General features: G+C 35.3%; 3 protein-coding genes across 4 annotated transcripts; 2 read left to right on the plus strand and 1 right to left on the minus strand.

The window, feature by feature from the left end:
• Window positions 1–1,597: 1,597 nt before the first annotated feature.
• On the plus strand, window positions 1,598–4,477 carry LOC114717371 (bet1-like SNARE 1-1). Of its 2 annotated transcripts, none has more exons than XM_028902493.1 (6): window positions 1,598–1,725; window positions 1,923–1,989; window positions 3,413–3,563; window positions 3,778–3,834; window positions 3,934–3,993; window positions 4,176–4,477. In XM_028902493.1, exons 2-6 carry the CDS (start codon window positions 1,976–1,978, stop codon window positions 4,263–4,265), a joined length of 372 nt encoding a protein of 123 aa, XP_028758326.1. In that variant the 5' UTR covers window positions 1,598–1,725; window positions 1,923–1,975; the 3' UTR covers window positions 4,266–4,477. The 2 variants fall into 2 exon arrangements, with proteins under 2 accessions (XP_028758326.1, XP_028758325.1); XM_028902492.1 differs by having other exon boundaries at window positions 1,598–1,712.
• A 2,782-nt stretch (window positions 4,478–7,259) lies between these two features.
• Window positions 7,260–8,360, minus strand: LOC114717369 (zinc finger protein 10-like). Its single transcript, XM_028902490.1, has one exon. It carries the CDS (start codon window positions 8,358–8,360, stop codon window positions 7,839–7,841), a length of 522 nt encoding a protein of 173 aa, XP_028758323.1. The 3' UTR covers window positions 7,260–7,838.
• A 7,748-nt stretch (window positions 8,361–16,108) lies between these two features.
• Window positions 16,109–19,295, plus strand: LOC114717383 (F-box/kelch-repeat protein OR23-like). The gene is given in 3 exon segments (XM_028902505.1): window positions 16,109–16,817; window positions 16,820–17,219; window positions 18,746–19,295. Coding segments are annotated over 3 exon segments (1,269 nt in total). The 5' UTR covers window positions 16,109–16,240; the 3' UTR covers window positions 19,038–19,295.
• The last annotated feature ends 625 nt before the right edge of the window (window positions 19,296–19,920 follow it).

Raw genomic sequence — 19,920 nt, forward strand, 5'->3', positions numbered from 1 at the left:
AACCCAAAATGTAAGTGTTTGAGTGTAAGTGAACAAGTGAAATTAGACGATTTACAAGTGGAATTCAGCAATTTACAACAAAAATTAGGCAATTTACAAATAACATAATAGAAGTCATAACCCCAAATGTAAGTGTTTAAGTGCAAATGAGCAAGTGAAATTTGAAGATTTACAATAAAATTTTATGGATTTACAACCCAAATTTGGTAAACACAAGAGAATTCACAACCCAAAATGTAAGTGTTTGAGTGTAAGTGAATAAGTGAAATTAGACGATTTACAAGTGGAATTCAGCAATTTACAACAAAAATTAGGCAATTTACAAATAACATAATAGAAATCATAACCCAAAATGCAAGTGTTTAAGTGCAAATGACCAAGTGAAATTTGAAGATTTACAATAAAATTTTATGGATTTACAACCCAAATTTGGTAAACATAAGAGAATTCACAACCCAAAATGTAAGTATTTGAGTGTAAGTGAACAAGTGAAATTAGACGATTTACAAGTGGAATTCAGCAATTTACAAATAACATAATAGAAGTCATAACTCCAAATGTAAGTGTTTAAATGCAAATGAGCAAGTGAAATTGTCGAATTTCACTTGCAAATCTATAAACTTTTGTTGTAAATCTTCAAATTTTAATTGCTCATTTACACTTAAACACTTGTATTTGGGATTGTGAGTTCCATTATGTTATTTGTAAATTGTCTAATTTTTGTTGTAAATTGCTGAATTCCACTTGTAAATCGTCTAATTTCACTTGTTCACTTGCACTCAAACACTTACATTTTGGGTTGTGAATTCTCTTGTGTTTACCAAATTTGGGTTGTAAATCCATAAACTTTTATTGTAAATCTTCAAATCTTACTTGCTCATTTGCACTTAAATACTTGCATTTTGGGTTATGACTTCTATTTTGTTATTTGTAAATTGCCTAATTTTTGTTGCAAATTTCTGAATTCCACTTGTAAATCGTCTAATTTCACTTGTTCACTTACATTTGGACTGTTGCGTTTATTTTGTCATATATAGTTTTATTTGCATTTTATGATTGAATGGGTTGCTTGGCTTGGTGGTTTCAAGTCTTTTGGTGTGCCAAGGGGTCCTGAGTTCAAACCCTCCCTTGACCACTTTGTTTTAAACAAAAAAACTCCGGCCATCGGAGGTCCCGCCGGAGTTACTGTTCCGGCCACTGGTGACCGGACCCCGACGGCGGCCACTTGAGCACCGGTGGTTGGACCTCCGACCTCCGGTGACCGGAACAGTAACTCCGGTAAATATTTATTTTTTAATAAAATAAAAAGAGAGGGGTATTATTGTAATCTCACTCTAAAAATTAATATCAGATTGGTCCCTTGATCCTGCAGTGAGGTTTCCGAAAGTTTTGGAGCTCTTTGATATTAATTGTCTTCTATGGTCTTACAGTGAAATTTCCCCTTTTTTTTTTTTACCGCGCAGTGGATGGACGGTATCAGGAGCGCGGAGCCGAACCGACAGTGCAGATGGAAATTGAAATCATTAGTGGGGCCAGTAGAGGCGAAAAAGGGTTAAGTAATCCTGTATGACCGCGTTGCTCCTTCTTTCTTAGCCCCCTGAGCAACACTCGTCAGGTTGCGCACTCTATAAATTTCCGTTACTTCTCTGTTTCGTCTCTCTGCTTCATACGTGTTGCTCGGAAAAGATAATCTCCTTCCTTCCTTTCCTAAGGTTGGCGTTCGCGATAGAATTTCCTTGTTCCTTCTTAGCTCTATTTCATCATTCAAAAATTCATCAGATCTGATTTTTGTTCATCATATTTATTGCATTATTCGATAGTTTGTGTGTTTGTTCTTCGTTCATTTGCTTCCCGTTGTGATTTCTATTTCATCGTGAGAATTTTTGGTGAATTACATGTGAAAACTCTTTTCCTGTATACAGAGTGGACGATCGGGTAATTGCGAGCACTCATCGTATCGGTAATATTGTCAGCCATGAATTCTAGGAGGTTAGTGTGAATTATTGATTTATACTTACCTTTATTGTTGGAGTAATAGTTTTTTCCCCGAAGATTCGATCTATGTTGGTGGCCTGTTTCCAATGCATCGATCTGTGGATTTATTTCCTGAAGTAGACTTTTCATCATTCGATTTGTTGGGCCGCTATTGGTAATTTGGATCCCTGGGCCATAGTTTGGATTTCCATCCGATGACAATTTTACCATGATTGATTAGCAAATAGCAATTTCACAACTCTGATTCTATCTAAATTTTTGGTCATACACTTCGGATTGCTCGGTTGGACTGAAATTCTGTTTTGTAAAATCTAGATAGGGTGTTAATGTCGATATCCTTTCCAAATTCACTGTTCGTTGCGTCTTCCAGTTGTTGTTCCAGTCATTGTTGATCTGATGACTGGGCTATCGGTTCCATGTCGATTATTGATGGTAAATATGCCGTTTGTTATTTCGAAAGAAAAATATCTCTGATTTAACTGGTTTCAGTTGGTTGGTCTAGCTTGTTATGGTGCGAACAAGAATGAGGTTGAGGACGAATTTGCTAAAATTTGTTAAGGTTTCTCTAAAATGGATTTAGCAATGTGCGAATTTTCAAACAAAGATGTGGTGTAAGCGCTCTCACTCTCTCTCTCTCTCTGTGTCGTTACCATGGTCTAATTTGTAAAGGCAAGCTGTCTTTGATGTATGAGACCCATTACAAAATTACTTTTCTTCTTTTTTAATTTTTAATTTGCCTTCCAGTTCAGTTAATCGCTTTCTGTCCTGTGCAACGGGGTAATTTTCTTCATTCAGTCCTGTCCCTCTAATCTCATCCTGGTAGAACCAAATGTGAGCTGGTGACTCATTATTCTTTGTTAAACTCCTCTGGTTGCAACCGAACTCTATTATTCAGCGGATTACTTCTTTTTCAAGGATTTCACTGCCTGAGTCTTTGTTCAAAGTCCATGCCATGGGACTTCGCATAAATGGGCGCACAGACCTTGGGACATTGTCTAGCTGTGTAAGGCCTGTATTGTGAGTAATGGGTAGGACATGTGCGCACTGGCAGCCTTCCAAATGCGAGAACTGAGTGCATCTTTGTTGGACTTGGGGCATGTCATATCTTTGCTATTACTTGTGCTCTCAAGAAATAGTTTTTTAAGAACACTTTCAACATGACTACTGGAAACCATAAATAGTTGTTGAGCTCATCAGGATTTTTATCTTAAGACTGAAAATTTGTCTAGAGCTAATTCTCTCAGCATATTCTCTCATGAGTTTTATGTTTTATGTTGTAATGGAGATATTGGCTCAGTTTATAGCAGTTAAATGGTTTAAGTAGCTAGAAAGAAATTTATGTTGTTTATATAATTTGCTTGTTTTCTGGCCGTTGTGGGTTTTATGCTTTTTTTTCCCCCAAAAAAAATCCTTGCAGGGATCTCCGAAACAACAGGGTTGCCCTTTTTGATGGCATTGAAGAGGGTGGTATCAGGGCATCATCCTCGTACTCTTCCCATGAAATTGATGAACATGACAATGAAACAGCACTGGATGGATTGCAAGATAGAGTCAATCTTCTAAAAAGAGTAAGTTTATCACGGTTGATAAGAGGCGTCGTCCATTTTGGATGAGAGCTCTATCTCTATCTGGTTCTTGTGGACCTTTCAAAATGTTTAACATATGGCAAGTCAACTGGTATTTCGTACAGATATGATTAGCATTCATTTTTGTAGATGATTTAAGAATGTTTAGCTAAATATTAACTGGACTTATTCTTTTTAATGGTCATGATTGCAACAGTTGTCAGGTGATATAAATGAGGAGGTGGATAACCATAACCGTATGCTGGACCGAATGGTGTGTATGCTGCAACTGTTGGAAGTTGAAACCTAGTTAGATGTTTGCTCTGTTACTTTCTTTGTTCTGCTGTAGTATAATTTTTTGGTACTGATTTAGGGCAATGATATGGATGCATCAAGAGGAATCCTTTCAGGCACTATGGACAAATTTAAAATGGTATCGTCTAAAATTCATTTATGCCTTTTGAATGATTGATTCTTCTTGCAGTTCCTCTTTATACACATTATTTAATTCTGCTCCTCTTCTTCCTCCTCTTTTGCTGCTGTTGTTGGGAATAAAAGGAATGAGGGTTTGAGATAAAGGTTTTGAATTTTGATGATCTCATATCTTCTTTTCAGGTATTCGAGACAAAATCAAGCCGGAGAATGTTCACACTTGTGGTGTCATTTGTTGTAGTTTTTCTTATAGTATACTATCTAACTAGGTAACTGTCATCTGCATTAGGATTGAGAAGGAGCTGTTGTTAATTTTACTGTAATTACCCTTACTAGTAAAGATACTCCGCTGTGTTTGTATAAAGATTTTGATAATACAAACAGGTATTGAACGCGAAGAGCAATGTTCATACTTCGTTTGCTTTTTGTTGTCACCTTTTCTGATTGAACCATAGATCTTTGAAAGAATTGAGCAGCTTTTCAAACGTCTCCTGCATTTTTATTGGTGACTCGAGTTTATTGTCCAGCCTTGGTGACCCCTGCTCGGTAGATTGAGTGTTAATAATTGTTGGCCGAAGAGAAAAAAGTATCAACAGTTGTTTGCCTGTCCTTTAGCCCTCAAGGATTTTTTTAGGAAGAGCAATATAATAGATCTCGTTGGGTTACTCGTTTGCAATGTTGGAACTTGGAAGTGCGACAGGTCCCTCAAGGGTCCAACGCATGACATCTGTAAAATCTGGAGTCAGTCATGGTAGATCAGTGGATGGTCGAGCAGTTCCCCCATTTCCCCCCCTTATAAGCCATCTTCGTACCACACGCTACTTTTTGGGAAAATTAGAATCAGAGTAGAATTTCTTGTTGCATGCGGGAGTTTAAATTTAAAAGTTCATTTCATGTAGATAAACGATTTCATGGTTGTAATGGTGACTGAATCTCAAGATGCTTAGGAGCAGGATCATGTCCAGATAACTAAAACACGAATTTCCCTTGAATTTTTATGTGAAGGTAATGCTGGGAGAAGTCTGAATAACTTGACCAGATGATAATCAAATTGCTCTTCCTATAATTCTTAATGACGATGAGAGAGACCCTACAATCTATTCATGATTATAATCATGGGCGTTCCATTAAATGAAAATTTGAAGATCGAAACGTTTTCATATTGGGTCATTGACATAGTAGAAATAAATCATTGTCTGGAGAATTGGCCAGACCATGGCTTTTCAGTGCTTAATTTATGAAGATTTCCATTTTGTTTTTGCATTGGAATTGTTTATTGGGCCAAGTCTAACAAGGCCCGGGTGTGGTTTGCCGATAATAATTGATGTGGGGAACTGGGAAGGGTGGAATGGGTTTGAATGAGGAGAATTATGAGGGAAGGCAATTTATTTGAGGAACAAAAATGGCGGGAGATGGTTTTGTCGGGATCGATCCATTCGTTTCAGAAACTTGTTGCTTCACAATGCAGCAGGTCGGTGGGTGTTATCTATCCTTCACACAAAAGCTACCCCTCGTCCCTCCCTTTTTGGCTTCATTTTATTCGTCAATAGACGTTAATCAGTTCATTACTGACTCTCCACAATTTTATATTTTGTGTCAGCCTCCGATGAGGGGTGCAGAGGAAGGAATCTTAGGACAAGCGAGTCCCCGTATTGGGTCGATTAAGTATTGACAATCCCATTTCTCCTACTGCTTTCTATTCCCATATACTACCTCCTGTCTCTAATACAAAACTTAGTTGACTAATATGAGTAGATTAAAAAAATTAGTTAAGTTAGTTATCAGTAATAAATAGGTGTTGTCTTCCTTAAAATATCCTATTAATCATGTGTGTTAGCTAGAACTATAATTTGATGAAATATTTAAGACGTACAACTACTACAAGGATTATTTTAAGAAAAAATAGATAAATATGAGATAAAGTGAATTGAAGTCTTATATTTATAGTCAAATTAAAAGTCAAACTAACTTTTATATTAAAGATCAGAGGTAGTATTTTACATCATTACCTACGTCACCTATCACCCTCTCTTGCCTCATCTTAATTAATCATTTTTCAATAAGTGGAACAATCAATCAGTTTCTGTCGTTTATTCCATATAAGCATTGCCATAGTATCTTGATTCATAAGCTTCCCGGTGGACAAACCTGTCGCATTTTAATTTCCTCCTGTCCATGGAAGCTAAGTGTGGACCTGCGGCCCCCATTATCTTTGCTTCATGGATTCTCGTGATGACTTGTCTTAGTCAAATTATTGCATTGTAAGCACGACAATAAAAACAAACTGCTATCCAAGAAAGTTATGGGGACCATCGATGGGTTAGTTATACAGCAAATACCACAGTCGCATTAACTATCGAATCGCCAAAAAATTCATAGACGTTTAAAATATGAAAGAGGGGGGGACGACTGAGAAGGATATGCGTCATTCGTTAGAAAGAAGCATCCATATGCCTCCGTCCGCGGCCTGCGCTGCTCAGCCTTTTAAAATACGTTTAGGTGTAATGCAACCATATCTCCCTCTCTTACTTTTCTCTCTTTATTTTCAAATAATTATTCACGTAGCTATATGATCTCATGTATTAAACCAACTCATTATTAATATCATTAGTCTCTCCAGTAATTATAATACACATTTTCGGTATAATCAACGAGAGAATCTAGCTGGTCTTCCTATATATACAACTTCTATATTGCCAGGAGAATGTGACATTTCTAACTAACCCGTTGTTTAGCCATATTAATTAATTAGCATATCTAGGCAAATAAAACAACAAAATGTTGCTTTTGCCTACGCCTATATATATATATATATATATATATGTTGAATTAAACACACAGGAAAGGACACCAGTATTCACAGCAATATTACAATTCATCATAAGCAATATGTAATTTTTGTGCGCGCGCGCGCACATGTGTAAATATCATCAATTAAGAATTGGTACCATTAACTCATTCTCTGAAATTTTATATATAAAGCAGCCAAAAACGAAGGTCTATATTTGATCAAGACAACCATGTGCAACGCATTTTCTTGAAAATGATATGTTCTATATATGAAAAACCAATGAAAGCAAATATTTCTCTTTAAACTACATAAATTTTTGCAATTTGCTCAAGTTCATTGGCGTGGCCATATACCGTTGGATGCATCCAAAACCACTGCCTATTTTCATGGCAGGAATTAGGTTTATAAATGTCAAACACTAACACTTTAATTATGCTTCCCACATATAAATTTTGAAAATTAACTCCTTAATTATGCTATAAATATATTCAAATACGTTTAAAGGCACAGATCCATTGGTGGAAAGGACAAAGAAATGAAGCATAATATAGCTGAATTAAACCTCCAAAACTGTATAAGTGACAATATGATTAGCCTGATCACTGTCCTCAGGAAGCTGCATACAGAAAATTGAGCCAGAGGGGAAGGGAGGGTATAGAAAGAGAGAGGAGCAATGAAGAAACATAAAAGGATTTACGCGGAGAAATTTGAATATCTAGTAGTTACCATCATCAGCGGAACCTTGAGATCATCGATGAAAAAGCCCTAAATCAGCTTTAGGCAAATCGCTCAACAGCTTCTAACCTCCAGGCCATCTATCTCTATGCATTTGCATGCACTAATCAAGGAGATATATAGATCATAGACGTGCTAGCTAATATATATATAGCTAACCACCATCTTCTCCTCGCCTTCTCGCCTTCAGTTGATTTCAGAAACCAGACACAGGCATGACAGATTTGAAGCTGTACAATTATGGATATATATAGGCGTAACAGCTCTCTGGCTTCTATACTCTGGATTTGACCGGTAGAAATAGAATATTTGTGTGCATGTTAGGAATGATAACCCAATCGAAGCTCCAAATCCAGACCATCTTCTTCACTGCTACCTCCTATCTTCTCTTTATTATCACGCACATATGGTGGATTAGACAAACTCAAACCCGTTCTCCAATTATAATCTCCTCCAAACGCATCCCGATCCATTTGATCACTGTACTGTGCCGCAGGAAAAGAAAATTGGGACGGAGGGCAATTATAATTGCTGCTGATGTGATCTACCTCAGGAGAAAAGTAACTGGGAGGTGGAAAACTTGAAATTGCATGGTCGAGCGTCTCATGGTCGTCAAGCAGTTTGGATGAAGTGGAAGCAGCAAAACTGGGCTTATTGCTGGACTTGGCTCTATCTTTCCTGTGAATATTCATGTGTCCGCCTAGAGCCTGTGCTGTGGTGAATCCTCTCTTGCAGAACACACACTCGTAGCATCTTCCACTTGCCCTTTCATCATTATGCTCCGATCGATCATCGATTTCTTCGCTCCAGCTCTTTGACTCTTCTGGGTACCTGAACTCCATTCTGGCTTCCTATGAGATATATTTAGTAATCGAGAGAGAGAGAGAGGGATGGAGGGAGGAGGGGGTGCGTTTATTAATATAGAAGAAAGATGAGGGAATATAGACAAACTAAGGGCACAGCACAGGAATTGAATAAGCTATTTAGCTATGAAGACTGGAGAGTCAAGTAAAAGGTGGAGGGCCGAGGCAAGGAGAAAAGTTTTATTATATTGTAAGTTTGGTTACAAGTGGGAGGTGTGTGTTTATATGGAATTACCTTCGTTTTTAAATAAGCGCCATAAACTCATCAGATCTAACGGTCTAGATTTATTTTTTTATTTATTCAAAATAATTATTTAAATATGAATAGAATATAAAGTAAAAGTAATTTCTTAACTATCATTCTTTTAAAAAATAGTTTTTTCTATTTAAAAATAAATAATTAAAAATTTTAAATATGAAATATTCAAATCAGATATAAACAGTCCAAATTTGATAAGTTTAGAGTACTTATCAAGGTGATGAGCATCAAAACTAATTCTATGTGTATATATATGTTTGGTTGTTATTATTTGTCACATATAAAATTTTTTTTTTACATATCAAGAAGAAAAGCATTAAGTAAATAATTTTTTTTATTTTTGTCTTTATTAAAAAAGCATTAAATATTAGTATATTTCTCTCATCCATTCCCTCTCTCTCTCCACTTTTACTATAATTAATATAAGCAAAATTGAAAATGAAGCATTAAAAATGATACAGGTAACCAATAAAATGGATCAAAATCTCCTCATACAGGTGACAAATAATAAAGGCAAGAGTGGTATTAATTGTTAGAAGTATTTTGGTTATTAATTGGGGAATAGCCGGCTGAGGATTCCTCTCACTATATATAAGACAAAAAATAATTTATACTATTGCTATCTCTATTCTTTATTATTGTTTGTCCCCCATTATAGCTTCTCCCTTACGTACGCAAGCCTTTATTTGCATTTCCTGTTGACATATAACAGTGTGTGTGTGTGTGTTCTCTCTATGTATATACGTATGTACTGATAAGGTTTATTTCAATTAGAAAAATCTGTGTAAGTTGCTGCGATAATAGATGAAGTAATCAAAATTGATAGTAAATAATAAGGCTTAAAAAACCCCCACATCAAGTCTTGTCCTACTTTTAGTAAATATTGTTCCCCACTTTAATTTTCCCAATATGACTATTAATTCACGGAATCACGGTATCACTCGACTCGCTAATCATGGGTGTCTTTATTAAAATTTTAGGATTAATATAATTTTTGACCCTTCAAGTTTGTTTTTATTTTGATTTTGCCCCCTCAAGTTTCAAATCATTGGTTCTAATTCCTCAATTTTTTCATTTATAACTTGGTTCCTATAATCTAATAAATACCCGGACCATTTTGCCTCTTGAGAGATCAAACCCTATTATTTGAAACTTAAAGGACTAAAACCAAAATGAGGGCAAACTTGAGAGACTGAAAATTACATTAAACCAACATTTTATTTCGGTGTATTACATCACAAAGAGTAGTAATAAAATTATTGAGAAAGACATTTGAAAGAATAAAACATTTATTTGTTTACACATAAAATTTACCTCTAAATATTAAAAAAAATGAATATTCTTTCACGGGAATAATTATAAACAAATCTTTATGTTCATATCACCAAAAAACTCATAGACAGGAGATGTGAATGCATTTCTCATAAGAGACGCTCGAAATAATAATTAATTATCTATAACCGTCCAAGTTGTCTTGTTTTAACACCAAACAAAAATGCCCCCCGACTAGATAGTTTTCTCAAGAAGAGAAAGCACAGCACATACGAAGGTAAGTTTTGTGAGTAATTGAATGAACGAATTAATATAATTTTTAGTTTCTTAAATTTGTATTTATTTTAGTTTTGATCTTTCAAATTTCAAACCATAGATTTGGTCCCTTAAGTTTCTTTTTATTTAAAATATTAATTCCTATAACTTATTAAAATTTGGATTATTTTACCTTTTAATGACCAAAACTTGCTATTTGAAACTTGAGAGACCAAAGATTATATTAATCATAACTATATATATCAGCTTCAAAATGTGATATATATATATATATATATATATATATCAATTACCCTCACTTTCTCCCACATGTAGATATATACTAACATATATACATCTGGTCTTTAATATAAGAGTTTGTTTAATTTTTATTTTGGTCTTAAATATAGTATCTTAATCCACTTTGTCTATAATATTTATTTATTTTTTTGAGGTAGTTCTAGCTAATACACTTGATTAATAAGGATATTTTAGGAAAGACACAATATCTATTTATTACAAATAGTTAACTTAACTAGTTTTTTTTTAATCTACTCAAATTAGTTAATTAGTTTTTATATTAAAGATGAAGTATCTTTTTTTTTTGGCTGCATCAACAACTAATCTAAAGGGTACACACATACAAACGCATCTAATTATAGAGTTAGTTAGAGCCCCCGCCATGGTTCGAAGGATTACAGAGGCTCCTCGGCATGCAGGAATAATTAACTTGGAGTAATTTTCTTTTATCGATCTCGAGAGGGTTTCACTGCTCCTGCATATATACAAAAAGCCGATTTACTATACGTACAAAGTCAAAAACGTTATCGAATATATATATATATAGAGAGAGAGAGAGAGATCTTGTACGTTGCGTATCTGGGAATGACATTGGGAACTGGAGACAGAAAAAATCAATACAGACATCAAGTCACACACTTAACTTACTGTATGGATCGTATTTGGGAGAGGAAACAGGAGGGAACCTTCCCCCTTATGCTTTGCTTAAGAGTGATATAAATCATCCTTTTTTGTAGCTTATATACTTGTCTTGTCTTCATTTCAACATTTTGCAGTTTGGACTAAATTTAGCTACTCACTGTCATATATACTTCCACTTCATATAATGCCTCCATCTCCTGCCTATTTATCAGCTTTATTAGGTGCATGCTTCCCTTTTATCACAGTACATTGCATTGCTCCTGTTTGTACTCTCTCTCTCTCTATCTATATATATATATATATATATTATGTATGTAATCCTGCTGCTTTGTGTTTTCCTGTGGGCGTTAATACTACTGTGCGTGATCTCATTGTTTCACCGAATACTATAACTTTTGGCCCTTAGTTGTCTGGATATCATAAACTAATTAAATACTAATCAATATTCCTCCCGTCATTAATATAAAACTATTTAACTAATTAATTAGATTAAAAAAGTTAGATATGTTAGTTAATTATTAAAAAAAAACATATTTACCCAAAATACTATAATAATCTTCTTTAATATCCTTATCTTCCTCTCTTATTTGATTATGATTGAAAGAGTATCAATAAGAGTAACTTATGAAAAATTGATAAATAGGTCTTATATTTAAGACCAAGATCAACTCAATAATTGATCCTATATTAATCAAGGACCAAATGAGTATTGTATAATCTCAAAGTCAGAAACTGATGATTGGTAATTAATAAGAATTAGCATACTTTAATTTGATTATGTGGACATGCATTGGTATCATATCACCTCTTCAGTACTAATTAACTCATAGCCTTAACTAGCTATAGTTATATAGTTATAGCAAATTAAAATGAGGTCATAGAGCCGTATACTCACACACACGCACACACTACTATATGTGAGTGTTTGTTTCCCATGATTGTCTGATATAGTTGTTTGTTGGGGAAGAATTAGGTTTTTTTCCGTCGTTTGTACCAATGAGAAGAGACTCAGCTCCTTTCCTTTCCTTTCCACCAAAAACGACAGGACGGGTTGCCAGGTTGTCAATCTTTAAAATCCAAATCCCCAGCGTTTCATCATCACTGTTACCTATCGAGAGGGGGGTGTTTGCTGTCCCTGTAAATGTGCTCCTTCCTGGCCCTTTATTTTGCCTTTCTTTCCAAAATTTTTTCTTATTTTTTAATTATTAAATTCTACTCCTCTTGCCTTTAATGCATGACTTAATTAACTAATTTAAATATTAGAAATATTAATTAAATTAGTTAATATAATATATTTTTTCTAAAATCCCTAAGTATAGTTTTCAATTCCCTTCCTTCCTCTCCTATTTGATTATTATTTGGGAAATATCAATAAGATTAATTAAAAAAATTGATAAATTTGTGAAATAAGTCTTATATATAAAACCAATATTAACTTTCTAATTATATCTTATACTAAGGAACGGAGAATTATATAAAATAAGTGGTATCTTATAGGTTAGAAATGGTATGATTTTCAATTTTTTATGATTTTTCTTATAAATAAGCTATATATATTTTTATATAAAATCGTTGAAAAATCGTAAAGAAATGAAGGAAGCCTAAACGGAAGGGTGGCATAGATAACGTGCATTAGAGAGGGCAGTAGACAATTCCTCCCGTTAATTTGCAGCTGCTTCCCTTCTACCCTGTGAACTTTAAACTCAGGGATTGTATATCACTGCACAATTATATAATTTTTAAGAAAATCGATCCAACGCAAGATCTATCACATTACACAGTTTTGGCAAAACAATAGAGACATGTTTCCTTATATACATATTGCATTACATTGTTTAATTACAATTTATAAATAGTACAGCTTGTTATAGCAATTAATTAATGTTAACTCACGAAAAAAATAGTTTAAATTAACTCAACAACTTCGAATTACTTATTGATTGGTTTACTTGTATTTTTTTCCCCGAATAATTACAACACTCCTTGATTCTGATCCATGCAAGCCAATGATAGTATAGTTGGATGGTAGATAGGAATGGCACCATGGTTGCTACTAGTAAATCATTATTATAAATTTCAAATAACTAATATGTGAATAATAAATAATTAGTTAAAATTAGTTAAAAATAATAAATACATTAAAAACATATTTTTATTTTTAAATATGTCCTTGTAATAAATGAGAGAAAGGATAAAAGAGAGCGTGAGGAAATATAATGAGAGAGAATGTGACGAAGGAAAAAAATAAATAATTAAGGACAAAATTTAAAAAAATACATTAAATATTAAAACAAACTCAAATTGAAACTTATAAAATAGACTACATTGATTTTCAAAATTGAAGTTTATAAATAAAATTGAATGGAGTATTTACTTTTCTAGGGTATAACTCAAAGTATTTTTAAATTACTTTGGCCTTAAGATTAATCTTTGTCGGGTTGGGAGCTTTAAGATTAAAACCCTTACAATAAGTGTGCTTTCATATATTTGAACTTTTGTTCTCCTCCTTATAAGAGTGAGACTGCTTATCATATTAGCGGACAGCTTATTGGTCTAAAGGGAGTATATTGTTGTTTTTGTTGTTATTGTTTTTATTTGTATTAATGGATTCCGTCGTTCTGGTGCAGAGGGAAGAATTACAATGTGCTAATGATGGCTTAGTTAGGAAATAGGCTTAGTTATTTATTAAGCGCATAATTAATATCGGAACCAGTCGTTTCGGACTTGGCCTTCAACAAAATTACAAGGGAATAGTATCATGAAGACAGGGACAAATAAGCAAAAATGAGAGACAATAAAAGGAGGACTACCAAACTGGCTTGTCTTGTATTAATCAAATTTTCCTCTTGATTTTAATGAATAAACACATACATGTTTCATCATCGTACAGTGTTAAGTTTCCTTGGCTTTGTTTGCAAAGAAAGCAACATTCATCCCTATCTATCACTCTTTTCCTTCACTGACGACTTGGCTCAATCTCTCTCTCTCTCTCTCTCTCTCTCTCTCTACGTTCGCGTACGTAAGACATCCTCAGACTATATTTACGATAACCACTTAAATAAATAATTTTTTTGATAATTATTGATCATTGAGTTGGATCGGTCTAATACAATAATAGCGTAACATAAACTTGTATTTCTCAGGATGGTGATGCAATGGAAGCCTAGTGGACTTTTCTATATAAATAACATGATATCGAATTGAATTGAACCAGTCGACAATGATCTAATTTCTGCATTATTTATAACATGCTCATTTTGACATTGAACACGGAATTAACAAAATATTTTCTTCTAAAATAAATAATTAAACACAGAATGTCCGAAAAGGAGGTCGGTAATATTTGATGATTCCATCTTGGAGTGTTCTATATTTTGTTTATGCATTGACGGTCAAGGAAATGTAGAAAATTGGTTTGATGACACAAGTATTTATTATTCCCACAATTTTCTCTAAACAGAAAATGCTTCCACATACTCCCGTAACATTAATTTCAAATCTTTAACCCGACCCCCACCCCCAAATTTAATTTTTTTTTCCTTTTCATACTAAAGAGATCTCAAGATGTACCATCACTAAGGTGGTGTCCATTAATAGTGAGTTCATCTTCATCTAAATGCCACTTTATTTGCGCTCTGTAAATGATTTTGGGGGAAGAGGTTCAGTTTGGTGCGCAAAAGAAGAAAGAAAAAAAAATGATAATAATTTCAACGAAGCAGAATAGATTTACTATTCGATACAAATTAAAAAAAATGACGAATTATATACTAATAAAGGTACGAGTAACAAACATTATCTGTCTCAATTTTTTCCCAGAATATGCATCTCAGGTATTATTCAACAAATGAGATTCTCCATTTCAGCCCTAGTGTTATATCTTTTTTTTTTAAAAAAATAAACCTAATGCTATATCTGGGTCATTACATCGTTTAAGGTGGGAAACGCGCAAAGCATCTTGGACCAAGTTTGTTTTCTGAGCCTATCTGGGACCATGTTAAGCCCAAAAGGATTGGGTCCCATCATGCCCAGACAACTAGTCCATTAGGGCCCCATAGTTTGCTGTGGGCCATTTTCCTAATTAAAAGAATGATAGAAACTATCACAAAAACGAAGCCCACCACACCATTGGATATGGGCTTAACGTCGTCTGGATTATATAACAGTCGTTCTGTGAAGCACAAATCAGACGCATAGCCCTAAATTTTATGAAATTTTACCAACAGCTAATATTTGAATAGCATGATTTATTATGAGTTTTTTTTTATTTACATTAAATATTAACATTAATATGAACTATATCCCTCCATCATTAAATATAAGGGCGTGCAACCTATTGGGCTGTTTCATGTCAATTGTCGAGTAACTATGTCTTAGTCTTATTTTAAATAATAATGCCACTTTCGGTCTTTAATATAAGACCTTATTTGACTTTTAGTCCGGTCCTAAATATAAGACCCCAATCTATTGTCTCTCAAATTTATTCATCTTTTTCTAAAAAAGTCTTTCTAATAATAATAGTTCTAACCAATAAACTTGATTAGTAAAAATATTTTAAGAAATGTAACACTTATTTATTACTCTCTCTGTTCCTTATTATAAGAGACATTTGATGCTTATGGCATGTTTCTATATATAAGAGACACTTAAATGTTGTCTCTACTTTTTTGTGTTGATTTCTTATTTTATCCATATTTATTGTCTCCAACTCATTCTTTCTCCTTCCCACTTCTTTTTCTTTTAATAATTTACCATTGTTCTCTCTCCTTATTAATGAGGGTATTTTTGGGAAAAAATTATACTTTTTACATATTAATTGTTCTTAACTAATTTTAACTGTTTTTTTAATCAATATAATTTAATTATTCGTTTCTTATAATAAGGAACGGATGGAGTATTAACTAACTTAACTTAAACCAAGCATAAGAAGCATCCAGCGGGCTGGTAGATATATAAATAATAGATCCTTAATAAAGGCATTAGAGAAAGCAGTGCCTTTTCCCTGTACTCGCAAGTCGTAATACACTGCCGATTGCTAATTTGCCATTCCCGGTCTGCATCGTGGTGAGCGGGGCCTGAAAGTTAGCGTCTTGTGTCTTGGCGAGCAAGTCAGAAGGCCGAGGGCCAATCTCAAATGATCGAATCTCTTCCTCCGCCGCCTTCGCCACCTCAGCCCACTCCCCCACCGGCTATCGATCAAAGTCTCACCTTGATTCCTGGCCTCCCCATCGACGTCGCCGCCCTCATCTTCTCTTTTATCCCTTACTCTCACCATGCTCGCCTCAAGCCCACCTGCAAATCGTGGAACCTCTTCCTTTCCTCCAGAAATTTTATCTCTTTCCGCCGTCACCACCGTCTCCTCTCTCACCTCCTCTGTATCTTCCCTCAGGACCCTTCCTTAGCTTCCCCTTTTCTCTTTGACCCTTCCTCCCTCGCTTGGTGCCCTCTCCCCCTTATGCCCTGTAATCCCCATGTCTATGGCCTCTGTAACTTCTCCGCCATTTCCGTAGGCCCTTACCTCTATGTACTCGGAGGCTCCCTTTTCGATACCCGATCGTTTCCGATTGATCGCCCCTCCCCGACTTCCTCTGCTTTTCGTTTCAATTTCTATGATTTCTCCTGGGAACGCCTTGCCCCTATGCTCTCACCACGTGGCAGCTTCGCCTGTGCCGCCGTCCCTGACTCTCAACAGATTCTGGTGGCCGGTGGTGGTCGAGGCATACGATGTTCGCGGCCGCTGGAAGCCGAATACGTTCCGTTGAGAGGTACGATATTGGGAAGGATGAGTGGGTTGCCATGGATGGTTTAACGAATCACCGGGCGGGTTGCGTTGGTTTTTTGGTTGGGAATCGAAAAGGGGACAGCAGGGAGTTCTGGGTGATGGGTGGATATGGTGCTTCAAGGACCATTTCGGGTGTTTTCCCTGTCGATGAGTATTATAAGGACGCGGTGGTGATGGAATTGAAGAATGGGTTTGATAACGGGAAGTGGAGAGAGGCTGGGAACATGTGGGAAGAAGGAGAGAGGATGAGGCTCGGAAAGATTGTCGTTGTCGAGGACGAGAACCAAGATTGTCCCGGCATTTTCATGCTCGATAGGAATGAGATTCTGAGGTACGGTCTCTCTCTCTCTGTCTCTCTTGTGTGTCTTGACTGTGAGGATACAATTATTAAGTTATCGTTCGTAATGGTGGCTAATAGTAATAGTCAATTCGTTCTAATTAACGGATTATAAGTTCAATTTCTGATTTATTTCTGGCTGCCCAAATGTATGTGTTTTTGAACTGCACTAAGCAATGTGCTTGGCCTGAATGTTTGGTTGCTGATGCTTGATCTTCTTCTGATTTTCGTTTGGATCAGTTAGTGTTCATAATAAGACGTATGAATGATCTCTAGTGTAGATATATGAGGATGGTGAGTAGTTGAGGCTATATTATTTGATTTGGTATTGTTGAATAGAAAGAGAGTCTCCGCTCTCCTTTTGTTTTTTGTTTTTGTTTTTGCTTGAATGATACTTTTATCATTACATTAAAAATAAAATTATTCGAGTAAAAGCTTATTGTGGAGCCTTGGGCCATTTCGGTGCTTGATTGAAAGTAATGATGTAACCCTTCATTTGCGCCTATAGTTTCGTCCAAAATAATAGTATGTGGTGTATACTCTGGCATATCATATAGATCAGTTTGCACTTAGCACCTGTGAATTTTTCCCCCATTGAGGCAGGTTGATCTCTTATCATAGCATAGTTTAATTGTGGTTGCTTTTGTAAAAAGCCAGCTAAAGATGCTTTCTTACAAGCTTGTAAATACTACCTTCGGTCGTTAATATTAAAGCTAGTTGATTAATTTGAGTAGATTAAGAAAACTAGTTAAATTAGTTATTTGAAATAAATAGGTATTGTCTTTTCTAAGTCCTTACTAATCAAGTGTATTAGCTAGAATTATCTTTGGAAAAAATGAATAAATATGAAAGACAAAGTGGACTGGGTTCTTATATTTAGGATCAAAATAAAAGTCAAACGAGTTCTTATATTAAGGACCGGAGGTAGTACATATTTTTAAGTAACAATAGCTAATCTTTTGTATTTTCCTAGATTTGATTACAAAAATTGTAGTATTAGTCGGCAAACTTAACAGTTACTTATATCAATAAGAGAACAGGGGTGTTCATTGAACGGGTTTTCCCTTGGCTAGTTATGGCTAGTTAAGGTCGCTTTGAGCTTGCTTTTTTATTCTTATAGTCTCCTCTGTATTTGTGAACACCCCTTATTTTCATCTATCTGAGTTAGATTTCCTTCATCTTGTAACCATCTAGTGTTTGGGTTCTTCAATAGTTTCCTCCTTCCCCTCCTTCTTTTGCTCTTTTTGGTTTTCAGCGTTGCTTCTTATTACTTAAATGTGCAAGTGGCATCCAATTCCAATATGATTTCTGTGCTCTTGAATTGGTTGCTCTTTTTGTTAGGCTCCTTTTATTGAGCTGTGCTAATTGCCGCTCTTCTGAGCCATTTGCGCACATAGTGGTGCCGGTAGTTTTGCAAGCAGCTATGTTGATAGTACCCTACATTCTTTTAAATTAGAATTCCAAAACTTTTTGAAGTTTTAGTATTCTTACTGACTCTTAATGTTGAATGCTCCTTGCAGATATGACATGTCTTCGAATTGCTGGCTGTATGAGTCTCGTGTGCCAAGAAAAGCTCCCCGTAACTCATCATTTGGTTTTGTAGTATTAGGTGGGGAGCTGTACGTGATGACGCATTCAAGTGTTGATATGGCTGAAACAAGGAGGAGAACCAGACACCACAAGAGGACGGGCACTCTGTTTATACAGATCTATAACCCCAAGAAGAAGACTTGGAGAACTCTAGTCACCAAGTTGCCCTTCAATTACCCCATTGATATTAGTACTACAGTACTGAGCTCAGTTTGTCTGTGAATTGGTAGGTTTAGGAATGCTCATGAAATTCTGGTGGAATCATGTTGTTGATTCGCATTCTTATTTGCAGATATATTTGTATATACGTGTATCTACTGAATGTTGAGTAGGGTATAGTTCATTTTTCTTTTTTATTAGGAGGGGATAATCTGTACTTTGGGTACGAGGAACATAAAGTGTGTGAACATTGAAGTACAGATATTTGTATGGATAATGAAATGGATTACATCATATGCTGCTTAATTTTATCCTAGAAAATAGTTGTACTGGGCACATATTATTTTGCCCTCCTTGTGGATATACTTTAACGATCGATTACGGATGATGCCATTCTACTCTATGAGGTGTTTAAGGCCTCTGCAAGTAGTGTGGCTTCAACAGTCTTCGTCTATCATCAATTTGTGCTGATTGGATAGCTTGTTGTAGTCCAAGAGGCCAAGACAAAAAGCCTCCAATCAAATCACTACGCCCCCGGTAGAGTGATGGTTACTCTTGCCTGCGGATGCTGGGGATGCCTGCGACCGTGGAGGGTGGCTGCCTGCCAATGTGTTCCCGTTTTGCTCTCTTTCATTAATTTGGATTTTTGAACAGTAATATATTCACAAAAAATTTAAGAAAGAAAGAAAGAAACTAAAAGTTCATCAACTCCTCCAAGGAACGACTGGTAGGCAAGGTATTTTACTTGCCCCTTAAAAACCAAATGCACGATAATTGTGATTTTTGTGCGCGCGCGCGCGTTTTGATTGTACAGGCTGCGAGGATCCTTGGATCCATTTTTTGAAGCAGAACGATCAAGATCCTATCGATGATAGAAAATTTTTTTAATGTTTACAAACACGTTTCCTAACATTATTTTGAAAGTTAGAAAGCACAAAAAGATACA

The sequence above is a fragment of the Neltuma alba genome, unplaced genomic scaffold (assembly GCF_004799145.2).
Source record: "Neltuma alba isolate B1F8T4 unplaced genomic scaffold, ASM479914v2 tig00011735_pilon, whole genome shotgun sequence".
Taxonomy (NCBI): domain Eukaryota; kingdom Viridiplantae; phylum Streptophyta; class Magnoliopsida; order Fabales; family Fabaceae; genus Neltuma; species Neltuma alba.